The sequence below is a fragment of the Cuculus canorus genome, chromosome 4, assembly GCF_017976375.1.
Source record: "Cuculus canorus isolate bCucCan1 chromosome 4, bCucCan1.pri, whole genome shotgun sequence".
NCBI lineage: Eukaryota > Metazoa > Chordata > Aves > Cuculiformes > Cuculidae > Cuculus > Cuculus canorus.
The window spans coordinates 48,552,042-48,566,805 of record NC_071404.1 but is presented as its reverse complement, the minus strand read 5'-3'; the positions used below and the strand labels follow the sequence as shown (position 1 = coordinate 48,566,805).

General features: G+C 40.5%; 1 protein-coding gene across 6 annotated transcripts in view; it reads left to right on the top strand.

The window, feature by feature from the left end:
* Nucleotides 1–14,764, top strand: part of FAM13A (family with sequence similarity 13 member A) — a 131,086-nt gene that overhangs the window by 8,659 nt on the left and 107,663 nt on the right. For 5 of the 6 annotated variants that reach the window (XM_054064319.1, XM_054064318.1, XM_054064317.1 and 2 more), the window contains exons 4-5: nt 5,736–5,916; nt 13,900–14,059. In XM_054064319.1, the coding sequence (XP_053920294.1) occupies nt 5,736–5,916; nt 13,900–14,059 (341 nt within the window). The remainder of the gene's footprint in view (nt 1–5,735; nt 5,917–13,899; nt 14,060–14,764) is intronic. The other variant, XM_054064320.1, reaches the window with a different exon arrangement.

Genomic DNA, 14,764 nt, shown 5'->3' with positions numbered 1-14,764 from the left:
TTTGGTGTGTTCCAACGTTCTCTCTGTGCCCTTGGAGAAGGGCAGTGACGGTGGGAGCTGAGAAGGGCCTCCCTCGGTAAATGACGTTCATGAGAGATGTGTGTAGCGAGTGCAGGCCAGGGACACGCTGGTAGTGATCTTGTGTTGGCCGGTCTCCTCGGAGTGCCTGGCAAATTTGAAAGCTATTCCTTGCAGGGAGTCCTGGGTTAAAAAATGTCGGTTGCAATCTCTTCATGACTGAGGCTTCACTGCAGACCAGTGCTGTGCTCACAGAGTGATGAAGGTTTCTTTTAGAAAGCTCAGCTGGAATAAATCAGCAGTCCCTGCTTGAGCTTGTTTATTCCTTCTGGCTTTTCGTTCCTTATCTTTTATATCATGATCGCTGACCCTTATGATATTTGTACATACTAGGAACTGTATGCACAGCTCTTGTCCCCTTTCACAGGTCACTTGCTTTCAGAAAGACAGGTTGCTGTTGTACTTTTCTTTTTTAGCAAACAGAAAGCTTTTCCCTTATGTAGGTTTCTTTTTTTGTTGTTGTTGTTTGTCCTCGAGTGAAATGTGCACTCCTGTCTTCCTTTGGCATTCAGTCTAATTAAGCTGAATGCTACTGGATCACTCTGGCTTCTTGACATTGCTTCATCCTAGAGAATTTATATTTCTTGGTGGGCAGGAGCTAGATGCAAATTCTGTCTCACATATCTCCTCCTGCTCACAGCCTGCCATGGCTGGCAAGGTTTTGTCTGGTAGTTGTGAAGAGTCCTGCTGGTTTCAGAAAGAGGCATGGGAGGTAGTGGAAGGGAAGGAGCAGCTCCCTTCTGGATGGACAGGTCACTTTAAGGAATACTTAGTAGCCAGCAGCTGTTTTAGTTATATAAACAAGCAGAACCAAAAACATAGGTTGTTGGGGGGATTTTAGAGGTCAAATTTCAAGCTGAACAGTGAAAAATTACTGAGTGTGAGTATGAGTAGATGAGAGTCCCTCTTTAACCACAGTGACTTGCAGCAGTACAGCAAATGAGATTCAGTAGATGTCTGCGATTCTCTAGGCTCCTGTGGCATGATTTTAACCCTTTGTTTTGGCTTTTATTGTCATTTTAGTGTCATCAAGACTAGTTCCAAAGTAGAGAAATAACTTCTGTTTTCCACATGCAGAAGATGTTTGTTGCACAGTAAAAACTCCTGGAACTGGATTTCCTTTACAGATGATGCTCAGTAGAGCTGCAAGAGAAGTGAGAGTGCTCTGTTCCCAGTATGTTGGAGTGAAGCTTAAGTAAAGAGCTGCAAAGTGCCATAATGATGCAGAGCAAGAGGTCTCAAGGTGGATTATGATGACAACCTTCTTATGATGAGGTCTTCCAGCATTTCTGCTATTGATGGCAACAAGGCATGGTCTTGGCTTGTTTTTTTTTCCCTTCTGGGACAGGATTGTGTCTGAAGCAGGTTTCTTCTTGGCAGAGAAAGACTGGAGTCCCACTTCCTGTAAATTATGGAAGTGGAAAGAAATACTTTGTTCCAGCAGCCCCGTGGGCACAGTGGTGCTGTGATATACAACCTGCTGCCTGTGTGCTGAAGATTAACTTCCTAGAGCATGTTGATAGCTATAAACAGATGCAGGCTTTAATGTCTGCTTTCCAAGCTGGTAGTATGCAAGGCAGCTGAAAGCTATGCAGACGTGGTAGCATGACACTGAGCCTTAGACTCTCTTCCTTGCCTCACAGCAGAGATAATTAGATAGGGCATAGCACAGTGCTGATATGGTTTCAGTGCTTCCAGGCTGGAGTTGTTTGGGGTCAGATCATTTGAGACATAAGCAAAGCAATTACACACACCTGTCTGCTGGCATCCATACTTTTGGTGATGTTCAGGCAGCATGTTCTGCTGGGGGAAGGAGTAGCATGAAGAGGAATTAGATGGTGTCTATAACATGTCAGAGAAACTCAATATGTTCAGAAATAGGATGAACCATTGGAAAATACGTCCCTCTTGTTCTGATCTGTGGGTGTATACTGAAATTAAATAAGACCAAAAACACCCTTGCAAATGTGTCTGTGCCTCCTACACTGTTGAGGCTCCTGTTTCTAGTTGATTAACATTTTTAAAGAGACTGTCTGCCCTTTTCAGTTGTCTCCTTGACACGTACCTCGCTAGTGAGTCCCTCGCTCAGTTCTGAGGCACCAGGCTGCCCTGGCTGGCTTCCTTGGTTTTCTGCCTGTCACATTGTATTCCGTGTTCTCTGGCTGCTAAGCCTAGATGTGGCCTGAGGCTGCCAGTTTTGTTCCCTTCCTCAGCCCGGAAACCACCATCTCATCCATGGTTTCAGACCCTTCCTGGCTACTCATCAATTTAGGCTTCCCTGGCAGAACTTTACTGGCATGCCGTCTGTTTCATATGGCTTCTGGCACGCTCCCAAAATAAAAGAGCAAATGCTTTTGACTGTGCCTTGAGAGCACCTTCCCCTCAGTCTTCATTCTTTTACTCCTTTCTCCTTCTCTGTGCTGTATTGGGCAAACTTTTCAAAAGAGCTTCATGTGCTGTGCTTGAAAATCACAAGTGTGTTGTTAGCTGGACATGTTTGGAAGTATGGCTTGAATATAGGTTCCTGAGTTGCCATTGAAAATCTGGCACTCTGCTCTTTCCATTATTGTTTGTGCCATTTCAGGATGCTGAAGCGTATGCTTAGCTTTGTGCCACCCTCTTTAATCTGACTGAATAAGAAAGACCACACTTAGTCTTGACTTCCACAGAACAGCTTGTACTTCACAAAAGTAGGCTTGTAGATAAGCTTAGGGCTTTGGTACACATGATGCTTGTCTGCATGATAGCATTAACAGCTCTTGTTTGCTAATGTTTCTCTGATGGTCAGTACCAGCTGAGTAAACCTTAGCGATTGACTCTGAAGCAAGTTGAAAAACTGTCTAGCAGGTGGACAAAAGGAGGAGGAATGCTCCAAGCGATGAGATGCTGTGACTCAAGACTATTTTTGCTCTCTATTAAGTTGAAAAGCTGTTTTACTTGGAGTAATATGGTCATGGATAGCAGAGGTACATTTGTCTGAAAAAATATACAAAGTGCATGGAATACTGTGTATGCATGCCACTCTCTAAATTCATCACAAATTGTAATAGTAACTTCTGAAAATAAAGCTGAAATCCATGAAGTGTCAACAGAAGGAGTTAAATTAGGTTTGATTTTTCTGATTGAATGGAGAGAAAGGTTTGAGTTCCTTCCTCTGTTTTTTAAGTAAAAAAAGGAAGAGAGGGAGGAATGCCGTATTTTCTTTCCCCCATTTCACAAGGACAAGAAATTTCATGGCTCAGTAAAGGGGTTTGCTGCCACATGTTGTTCAGTGTCTCTGTATCCTTCAATTAGAGTAATTTCTCAAGATCTTATGATCTGATATGTCTCTGTTCTTGAAAGTACAGAAATGAACAAAGGCATGGTTGTGCCCAACGATAAGCATCTCTGATGTTGTTCCACAGCACATAATGTATCATGGTTAATGAGCAGGGACATCCTGCCCACTAAATACAACTTGATGCCATGACGCCAACAGCTTTGTTTGTTGTCAAAGTGCAAACCTGTGCTCAGAATGTTTGTGGTGGTTATTAGCATCTTTCTGGTTTGGAAGGCAAGCAAAAACTTTCAGTAAACATAAAAGTACCTGCCAATCTAAAGCCCCAGCGGGAGGCTCAGAGAGGCAATTAGTTTTCAAAGGCGCTCCCTAATTAGGTGATGGGGTGGTGGTGATGGAAGAGGTGCTTTTTTCTGAGAGATGGCCTTGACTTTCCTTATCATAACTGTAAGCAATGTGTAGTAGAAAATGCTGTGCTAGTTATTTTGTTATCTGAAGAGAAGTATGTTAGGAGGTCAATTTTAATATTCTGCCTATGTGGAAAATAGTCGTGTTTTCTTTTTCTTTAACCTTCATGAAAAGACAATTGGTAATCAAGTCAGAGACTGTCCAGTCCGCTTTGATAAGTGCAAATACAAATCCAATTAAATTCCTTGGTTTTATTCCATATAATACAGCTTTCAGAAGCATCCTGAGTTTTGCTGCAGAAATAAAAGTAATAAATCTGATTTCTTACTGCCACCAAGCTGAATCATAGTAGCAAAATCATGATTGTTTTTATTCTGCATAGCTCTAAACAAAATTTTTGAAAAAACTACTTGCCTTAAAAAATCAAATAAGATTCCAGTCTAGAATATTTCTGGGAAAATAAAAGCTAAAACTTAGGAAGCGTTTACGCATACCTTACTCTGTGCTCAAAGCTTTTTTCCTCCCTTCCCAAAACGTTGGGGAAATGTAAAATGTTCCTTGTTCCTGCACACAGACGTGGGATGTTTTCCTGCATGCTGGCAGCAGCTTGTACAGCAAAGGCAGCAATGAGTTTTTGAACCTTTTCAGATGCAGCCTGTTTTATTACATTTTCTTGACTAAATATGAGTCTTGAAGACTGAACATGGTTTTGGTTGAATGCTGCGTGAATCTCCTTGCTAGGGATCATAACGTCCTCATGTTAATGGACATTGCTTATAATTAGATCAGTGAAGAAAACTTTTAGGGCCTGACATCTTCTGTGTGGTCTTCTGGTAGGCACAGAAGCCCAAGAACTCTGCATTTGTGAGGGTTTCAGTAAAATTTCATTTTGATGGACTGTAGAAACCAGTATTTCCAAGTGTTAATGCATCCTGATTTGACATATAGGGAAGGAAATACCGAATTGTTTTCAGAACTTTGCCTTTATTAACATGTAACCACAAGATTTTGGTGGGTATGAATTACTTTTTGGAAACTGTTTTGGAGTGGAAGAGGGGAGCAAAGAAGAATTTTGCAGTGTCTGGGTTCAATCCTAGAAGCAGAACACAATTGAATAGAAGCTGTGTCTGAGGCCAGACCCTGTGTCTGGGTCTATGTAAACACAGCATCTGTGAATTTTTACTTTAAAAAACAAACAAACAAACAAAAACCAAACAACAAAAACTTGCATGAAAGAAAATGTACCTTAGTCATATCTTGGTACTACTACTCAGTTCAGCATGGAAAACTTTTATCCATATGTAAATTCTACAAGAATAAGCTTTCTAATATTAGGCCAGGTTTTGGCTTCTTATGGAGTGTAACACTGCCCTGAACAGCCTTTTTTCCATAGTCAGGGTTCTTTGCCTAAGACTTGGTGCGGAGCTGTCACTCTGACAAAAGACACAGAACTATGTACCGGCAGAAAGTACTGTAGTACTGTTATTGTGGCAACACCTGCATTTCAGGAGACTCTTTGTTTCACCGTTCCTGCTTCCTTCTTTTTGAAGTTTTTCATGGGAGTGGAAACTAAAACAAAGGAAGAGAGAGGGTTTGGAAGGTAGGGATAACATCCAGAAGAAGCATGGAAGCAGAAGGTCTGGTAGAGCTGGAGTTGAACCAAATATAGCTATGTACTAGGTAGGAATAAATATGATCAAATGCTGTTAGCTATGACCACTGCTGATGCGGCTCAGGAAAACAGTTACAACTTTAAGGTGCGCTTTAAATGGTGCCAGTGGTGGCCAGAGTGAGCCTCTGGAGAAAGGTGCAGGTTCCCAGAGGAAAAATGAGGGAGTTGGAGGGTTCTGTCTCCAAAAAAAAGTATGACTAAGTTTTAGATCCCACTTCTTGCTCACTCACGTAAGTAAATTGGCAATAATGTAGAGAACCATATACATATGTTTTTTTCCTACTGTTTTTTTTTCTCTAGACACTAGAAATGACATGCAGAAGGAAAGTAACTTGAAAGAACTCCTTAAAGAACTGCCTGAAGCTCATTACTGCCTGCTGAAGTATCTGTGCCAGTTCCTGATAAAGGTTGCTGAACACCATGTAGAGAACAGGATGAACCTTTGCAATCTTGCCACTGTATTTGGACCAAACTGCTTTCAGTAAGTTGAGGTTTTCACTTTTCCCCATATGCTGACGGAGGGCATAATGGAGCAGACGGCTAGAAATGTAGCTCAGAACCTTAATTTGTTAGGGTGGTCAAATGGAGGCAATGACGAGGGCTTTGTGATAAATTTTAGTGCTAAAGTAATTGTTTGAGCTGAATGGGAGTTGAGTTGCTCTCCCATCTCCTCTTGCTCTTTTTCTAAACAGTTGGTCAGCTTTCTGTTGCTTTATCAACAGCAAAGCAAGAGTATAACAATGAAAAGCCTTGATACTGTGTAAGTGCAGGGAGGCTTGTGCTCATACGGTTTTCTTCCTTTGCTATCAGGTAGTATGGATACATCACTGGAGAAGGCTTTGAGGAAGGATAAAGGACTCCTGTGCAGCGCCCAGGGGCTGTATGGTTTCTAGAGATGGATGCTGCATACTTTTTGCAGGTCTGGGCTCCTGATCTGGTGTCTATCCTCAAGATGATAATGATTATGGGCTCTTTAACCTTCTAGTTATTCAGAAACTGCTCTGGAGGTTGTGAGTTTCCACTGGCCTCTTGAGACTTCTTACTGGCCTCACTAGTTTTATTTGTTTCTTTCATTGAGCCCAATGCCTTGGTGCTTGTGGTGAAGACAAGATGTTGTACGTGCTAGTGGAACTTGCAATAGTAGCAAGAAGAGTTATTTCCAAGTGCAAGAACACACTTGAATGGGAATGCTTCTGTTGAGTCACTGCTATGATGCAGTGCACCATTAGCATTTCCACCCTGGTCTTGTTTGCAATACATCCAATGGCTGACGTCTGAGTTCAGTCATCACTCTTGAAACACCTATGCTATTAGCAAAAAGAAACAAGCGAGTTCCTTGTAGCAAGTGTTGGATTTGTATTGGTCATTGTAAAATTTTGCTCTGGAATAACATTGAGTTGCCTAATGAGGCTTGGATTAGATTACTTGCCTAATGAGATATCTCTTTAGGCATCTTCTATAGCCAGTGAAAAGAAGTAGACTTCAGTGAGAGGAAACAGAAATTAGGCTTCTTGTAATGTGTTGAGCCAGTTCCACGTATGTAGGCTGGTTGCTGCCTGCCTCGTTTTTAAAGGAACATATGTTTCTCCTTGGTTAGGGAGAGAACATGCAGACATGAGACATTTAAATGAAAGCTTGTCCTTGTGTCTACACTACTGCCTCATCTTAAGATGTTGCTTATGGATGATGAAGGTGAATATGCCAGGATTAAAGCATTTGTGGTGCTAGAACAAAAAGATGAAGCACATTTTGAAAACAATTGTCTTCCTCTTCAAAAGAAAGAAAACCCAAAAGGCAGACTCAAAGGTATGAATAAGAGAGTTAGTAAAAGCACAATACTGCAAATTTCTGACAAGGAAAAGCAAAATAATTGAACAAAGGTTACATTTGTATGAGCAGTTTGAGAATTTCTGTCTGAATGTATTAGTAAAGTTAAGAAAAAACCCAAAGAAAATTAGAAGAATCTGTGTCTAATGGCTAAATCTCTGAGACTTAAACTTCCAAGTGGCTATTAGAATAACTTTTAGTTTACTCATCACTTTGTTCAAGAAAGTTAGCTCTGCATACTTTTTAGTGCAGCATGCAGAGACTTGCAGTTTGGAATTGCTATTGGCGTTCCTAAGATTAAAGCAAAGCATACTTATTAAAAGCTGTGTGTGAGTGAGAGATGCAGAATCAGATGATTCCATTGCAGAAGACTGAGAAAGGCGGTTATCAGTGGAGGTGAAGACACGGGGGCTCTTGTGGCTTCATGTGAGTGCAGCCAGCCATGCAGTTGTGACATGCATTGAAATAAATGCTTGTGTAGCAAAAGAGGCAGTGAAAGCAAGGCTTGACACTTAACAAATGGCTAATGTGTTTTTTAGAAGACCCAAATATGTCAGAATTATGGATGTAATTTTTTAGTTAAACTGAGTTTCATCATCTGGTAATTCAGCTATACGTTTCATCAGATCTTGATCTTTTCTAAGTACTGTAGGAAATGATTGTGAGCAACAGTTCAAATATGCTTTTTGTCCTATATTAATGGATGCAGTCTTAAATTGCTGGAATTGTGGACCATCTATATCAGCAAAGATTTGATAGGAGAAAGAAAGAACTTGCAGCATCAAACTTTAGGCATTGGGCTTAGCCAGCTGGTTGGCCAGGCAGCCAGCATGAGAATCCTGAGAGTGCAACGAAGACCTCTGGAGTAAGGCTGCCTGAAGTCTTCTTGGCAAGGGCTGTTTTACTACTGGCTACTGGCATCTAGAGAGACTAGCTGCAGAAATTAAGTATCGGCAGGTGGTGGAAGGAAACACTCCTCTCACTTTGAGTTGTCTGTTGAGAGCTGTGTATGAGTGTTTCTCTGGGAACAGGAAGGAAGGCTTAGCTTCCAGCTTGTCAGCAATTATAGTGCTGAAGCAGGAAGATCTGGCATTTTTCTGTCAGAAATTCACACTCGTGTCTAAAATCAGCATCACTGGGTAGTTAATGCGCAATGTCAGAGAAGAGAAAGCCCATCTGCTGATAATGAAGGATTTCTTTCTCCAAGGTACTTTTAGTGACATTTTAGCCTTTTAAACATATTATCTCCTCTTCATAGCTGAAACTGTTTAACGATTGAGTAATTCTCACTGCTGAGCCACTTTCCAGACATTTAGACTTTGTTTCAATTCTCTTCATCTCATTCAGTTTTTCTATGTCGTGTTCTCTGTAATTTATCTTAGTCCTAAACTTTTAACCTTTATTGCTTTTATCTTATCCACTACTTCCTCTGCTTCCTTACTTGCTGTCTGACAAACTGCACTAGTGCTATTTGAATAAAAGGTTATCTTTCCGTATTTCTAATAAACAGAAGAGGGGAGAAAATGGCTATTTGCATTTCTCATGATGCAATGTGATGCAAGGTGTAGGAAAATGTAAAGGGTAAGGGCGAACAGCTCAAAAAAGTAAAATATGATAGTTTGAGACTTCGTTCACTGTTTTCTTCCAACTTGGATTGTTAAGATTTATTGTAACAGAAGCCAAAGGTCAAATATACAGAGAAATACAGCCCTTGAGGAACAAAGAGCATGAAGGTGTAGGAACTTAAAGGGTTGTCTTTTCTGTCACTGGGCTAATCTGTTTGTCTTTAGCTGCATGTTAGCCTTTGATCTTGTATCTGAGTCTGCAGACACAAGTGCAAGTTTTCAGCTGTACCAGTTTGTGTGTTGAGACAAATCACTTTCATTAGCTGAAATACAGGGCTGAGTTATGGCCATGAGGTCCCATCTTTTACAGTCACAGTAACATCTGTCTAGAGGAGCAGAGTAGACTGCCTGAACTTGCAACCTCTTAAGATTGCTGCAGCTCTGCTCTCAAAACCTTCAGTCGTGCTTGTTGAGTGGCTCGTGGGTATCTGAGTTACTAATGAAACTCATTTTTGAGGGCTGGAGAAACAAAAAAGCCATGTAGTGTTCCCTGTCCTCCAAATCCCTTCATTTCTTGTGGAATCCCCTAGGAGAAAAGTAAGTTGACTTTGTGTGCTCCTCTACACAAGATACTGTAGAAACAGCAAAATTAGCAGTTGGAGAGGACAGAGCATACAGCCCTTGGTGGTTTGTAAATTACGATTTCGGTGCTGTCATTCCACACAAGTTGCTTCTGCAAAGCCACATATGAAAATGGAAATGTGCATTCTTCCTCTCAGACAGGATGGGGTTGAACGCCATTGGGAGTTCATGATTTCCGTTTCACATGGAAATCACTGGTTCTCAGTGGTGGCAGGGAGCTGTCGGCAACTGCTGTGTGGAGAAATCAGCTTAGTGATCTCAGTCCAGCTCATTACAGGTGGATGAGTACATCCCAAGTCCTCCTGGCCCCCGTTTCCACTTGAAGCCAGTTTCTCCGCTGTGGTGGTTGATAAAAGAGCCTTGTAGTGATGTCTGTCTCATGCCAGATGCGGTCATGTTTGGACGTGTAATTGCACCACTCACAGTATAGAGCTCTCTCCTAAGTCCACTCTGCTTTTAGCCTGTTACACTTTGTTTACAGGGACCCTGAGGTAAACTCAATTAACCAACGCTTGAAATACAAGTAATTCTTTCACAGTACGTTACTCTGACCTCAGGTTTGCTTCAGTTCTGAGTAAGCGTTGTGACACAGGACTTTTTATTTTAACCCATTTGAGATTAGCTTTGTAGAGCATCCTTATGGAAGGAGACACACTTGACTTAAAGTGGTCTGAACTGAAAGAAACAAGTGAGCACTGGACTGCATGGACAGAAATGGCGTGGAGCAGCAGTGGGTGAGAAGCATGCTGGTAGGATGTTGTGCAGAAGTGTGAAATACTGCTGGGTGCCTTATTTTGAAATGAAGGGCCGACAACTTGATCCTGTTCCCAAGTAATATTTCAACTTTGAGAACTGCTGCTTTTTCTGCTTTCAAGTGGCTTCACCAATAATTTCAGTGTTTAATATGCTATAAAACTTGTGGTAATAATGCACCTTTACTCTTAGCCCTGCTTGACCGAGTCAGATGCTGTTAATGCTGGTGCATTGTTTAGACAAAGCACATGTTTTCCGAATACTTATGGTGGAACCACTGTGTTTTGCACACACATCACTCTGAGCATCTCTCTGGGAAGGGCAGGGTGTCTGAGGAATATAAGATGAGGACACTGGAGAATTTGCTTCTGCCTGTGCTGTGTATCTGTTCATGACTTCACAAGCTGTTGTGAGAACTCAGTGGGAGTTTTATAGCTCAAGACAGACTTGAAACCATCAACGTTTTTTGTCCTAGAAATGACCACGGAAATTACAAGCCTGTGCTTATAATTCTAGAAAATGTATTTCTAGTAGTGAAACTGATGTTCTGCTGCTGTTTCAGGTGCTACTACTGAAGTAATTTTTACCTACGTGGCTAGAAAGGGATTGAGTCCCACGGTTGAGAATTTTGTAACTGGAGTAAGATGTGTGTGTGTGTGACTCTAAAAGTAACAGTTTTAAAATGTCTAATTAACATGGCTATTAGACATAAAGGAACCATGAATATGAACGCAGTTTCACAGTAATGTTTTAACAAGGTCTTCACAAAAGAATTTGAAAAAATTCCAAGGAATAGGGTGTGGATCATTAAAATGATGAGAGAATACTTTCTCATAGGGACTGGATTTTCAAGTCAGTTAAGTGAAATTTGTAGATATCACGACTTTTCAGACTAAGAAAAGCTAAAGTAAGATGCAGCGTGGCAACAGATGGAATTTCACTTATATAAATAGGAGAGGTGATACGTGCTCATAATCTAAACTTCTTATGTATGCTGAGCTGAAGATGTGTTGCAAAGAAAAGGTCACCATGGATAGCTCAAGAAGTATAATAGTCCTTGCCATGATGGAGGTTTAATAACAGCAATTAAAGGAAAAAATAAATGAGAAACTCTGTAAAATATGCTTGTGTTAAGTGGCACAGAGATGAAAATGGATCAAGTATGTTACACTGCCATTAAAATAAAACTATTCATGCTGCTCTGCTTGGTTACATTCAGAGAGAGGTGATAAAAAAGACTGAAGCCATGATCTTTAACCTTGTGTTCTGCATATGCATCTCACCATACACAGACAGAATTGTTCAGAATAAAATGTTGAACTTTTCACAGATTTGATTTAATAAAATTCAACTGACAAAGTAACATGCAGAAGGTAGGGCAAGAAAGCCATGACGTTGTGCAGAAATTAAGTATTGTTTATTGTTTGTTTGCTTTGTGGAAACTTTATGGGCTGAACTGTTTTTCAACCAGGTAGAGTTTTTGGTGTTAGCAGTTGCTGGTAGGTAGGTGTTATTTGTAGTTCCCAGCAGATGTAGTTTAGGGAAGGTTCAGCTCTAAAACTCATTGAAGTTATCTGGAGCCTTTTTTTTGACTTGAACTCATTCTAGTACATTTTCAGTATATTTCCTAGGAATGAGGTTCATAGGGGTGCCAGGCTTATTGAAACATTTTGGAGAAACATATCAGGAAGGTAACAGTCAGGATTTGCCCGGATTATCAAGCAAACTGTGCTGTGGCAACTCGGGGACACATCATTTGGCATGGGAAGAGGAGTTTCCTTAAATCAGGATGGTTTCATGGGCCTGTTGCATACATACACTTTCTTTTATTCTGGCCTATTACTGCCCTTTAGTGAAAACATGACATTCTTTAAAGTGAATTGTTCCAAGTATACCTGCACGTCTACCAGTAGTTGTCTCGTTTTTTCTTTTCTTAGTCTGAGGCCCGGTCCCACATTAATGAAAACAGCCAGCTAAGACTGACCCATTTTACAGCTGGCAACGTTCTGCAGTGTAAAATAATCCAGTTCCCTTGAACTTTGGGTCCTGTGACTCTGGCATGCATTGAATCTTGAAATGGTAGCAGTAAAGATTTTCTTCTGGAGTTTGCAATGTGTGCTGCTGCCGTGGGATCTCCTCTCCGTGTTGCCATGTAGAGGCACTGCAGAGAGAAAAACCTTAAGAAGAATCGGTAGCATGCAACCCCTACAAGAAGGCACTTTTTTCTGGGAGCATGTGCTTTCAGACCATTCTCATTGAAATGTGCACCTGGCCCAAACAAATGACGGTTGCAGTTTTACTGTAGATAGTTATTTGTAAATTTTAATGTGCTGGTTGTAGTTATCAATGTTTTACTTTCATGTTACTTCCCTGTAAAATAGCTTAGATGACATTTGTTTAACTGTTTGGGTTGGTTTTCCCTCTGTACAACCACGAGTTGTCCTCAGCCAAAAAATACTTGAAGCTTTTTTTTGTTTCTTTTTTTTGCTCCCCTGCTTCTTCCCTTTAAATCTTTGCTATGTTTTCTGTAGCTTCTGATCTACAGTCTCTGCCGCTTCATGAGCCTTTAGAAAATTCACATCCATGCAGCCACTTTGTGGATTATTGAGAGGAAAGTATGTATGCTGGAAATACGGCATGGTGGGAAACACTGAATGATTGGAGAGGTATTTTAAATGCCGAAGAAGATTCTTCAGATATCTTACTCTCACATTAAAACAGAGTTTAAATCAGTTTGGGGCACCAAAGTGCAATAAAATGTGTAGAAAGCCTACATTCCAGCAGATGATCATTAGATGCTTCAATGAATTGTGTGCTCTGTTGTGAGTAATACGTGGCTTTTACCACATGACAGCATTGTATGAAACTAATAAGGAAGGCAAAGGAGCATAGACTGGAATACAGAGCTTCTTCCAAATCAGTATCTTGCCTTTTTGTTTGTGTGTGCCTTTAAGGTCTGTGGCAAGCAATTCCTTGCCGCACAGAGGCCTGGTTCAAGAGACCAAGAAGTTGCTTCTTCTGCACTCAAATAGTTGGTTATTCTCCCCGAAAGCAGAGGAACCTCTGTTTGTATGAATCTCGTAGGCAGTTCTGCAGAAGGCAGCCTCCATCTCCGTGTTTTGAAAAACTTTGTGAGTTATCAGCCTGCTTTCAAAAGAAATGGCAGCTCAAAAATGAAAGTAAGAAATCTGGTGTACAACATGGGGTCACCTGAAACTGAGAAAATCTTGCTTAACTTTTACTTTTAGTGTTCTGCTCAGCACATGGGTTTTCTTATATTTTTTTTGACACGTCCTTCTTGTATACCTTTGGGAGGAATCTGACTCTTCCAATTAATAGTTCAGAGCATTTAAATGCCTTGTCTTGTCTGTGTGGTAGTCATGAACGCAACTTTTATTGAAGTTGGTGGTATCTCATTCAGTGGTTGTCTCGATTAGGTCTCTGCCTAGATTCCATAGAGTACATAGTTTGACGAACAGATATGCTCTTTAATGTTGGTAAGAGAAACTACAAACAAACTGTGGTAGTTGTTACCACCGTAAAGTTAATCCTCCTTTCCAAGAAAAGGTTTCCTATGCCTGCTAGCCAAACACAACTGAAGTGTTATAAACTCTCTATAGGAACTTTTATATGTTGAGTACCTGTAACAGTCTGCTTTGTGTTCTATCCAATTTTAGTGTGCCCTCTGGATTTGAAGGTATAAAAGAACAGGAAATCTGCAACAAGATAATGACAAAAATACTGGAAAATTACAATACCCTGTTTGAATTGGAAAGTTTGAAGAAGGATGAAGAAAAGCCTGTATGTGAAGAGCTAGCAAGAATTATTTTGGTCAAAGTGAGTATCTCTGGTATTCCGTTTTATTATAGCAAATCAATACTGTAGGCTTCAATTCAGAAATCTTTTAGGTAAATGGGAGATAGGCACTGTTGTAATAATATTCTGTGTTATTGATTAGTATACTGCTTACAAATTGATTGTACAAGAAAGGCTAATTTTCATTACTGGTCTGGAAGTTGATTCTGTTAAACATCTTTATTCTTTGTTAGCTATTCATGGCTATTTATATAGGAAATATATTCACTAAAATTAAATGTTTTTAGATGAGTAAGCAGAATAATTACAGTGAGCATTGAAGTTATCTGACATGGTGATCGTTCGTGGTGTACATTAGAGATGATGAACTTTCATGCTTTCAGACAGTATGAGGTCTCTAGTGTTTGTCACTGTGAAGTCTGCTTATCTCAAAAACATACCTGAATTTAAAAGTCACGTGGTCTGACTCAGAACAACCATTTCTGAGTGCACTTGAAAAGAAGAATGGATTAGTAGTTACTATTCAAAGGAAATATATTGGAGCTGTTAAAGAAAAGTGATATAATCAACGTATTAAATCTTTGGTGGGAAAAGAGCATGTGTGTAACATCAGAGGATTATGAAGTTCTGAAAATGTTGACACAAATAAGTAGGACAGCCAAAAGTGTCCTATTCTGGCAGTGCCATTTGTACTACAGGAAGCAGCCTCAACTCTGTGCAGGAAAC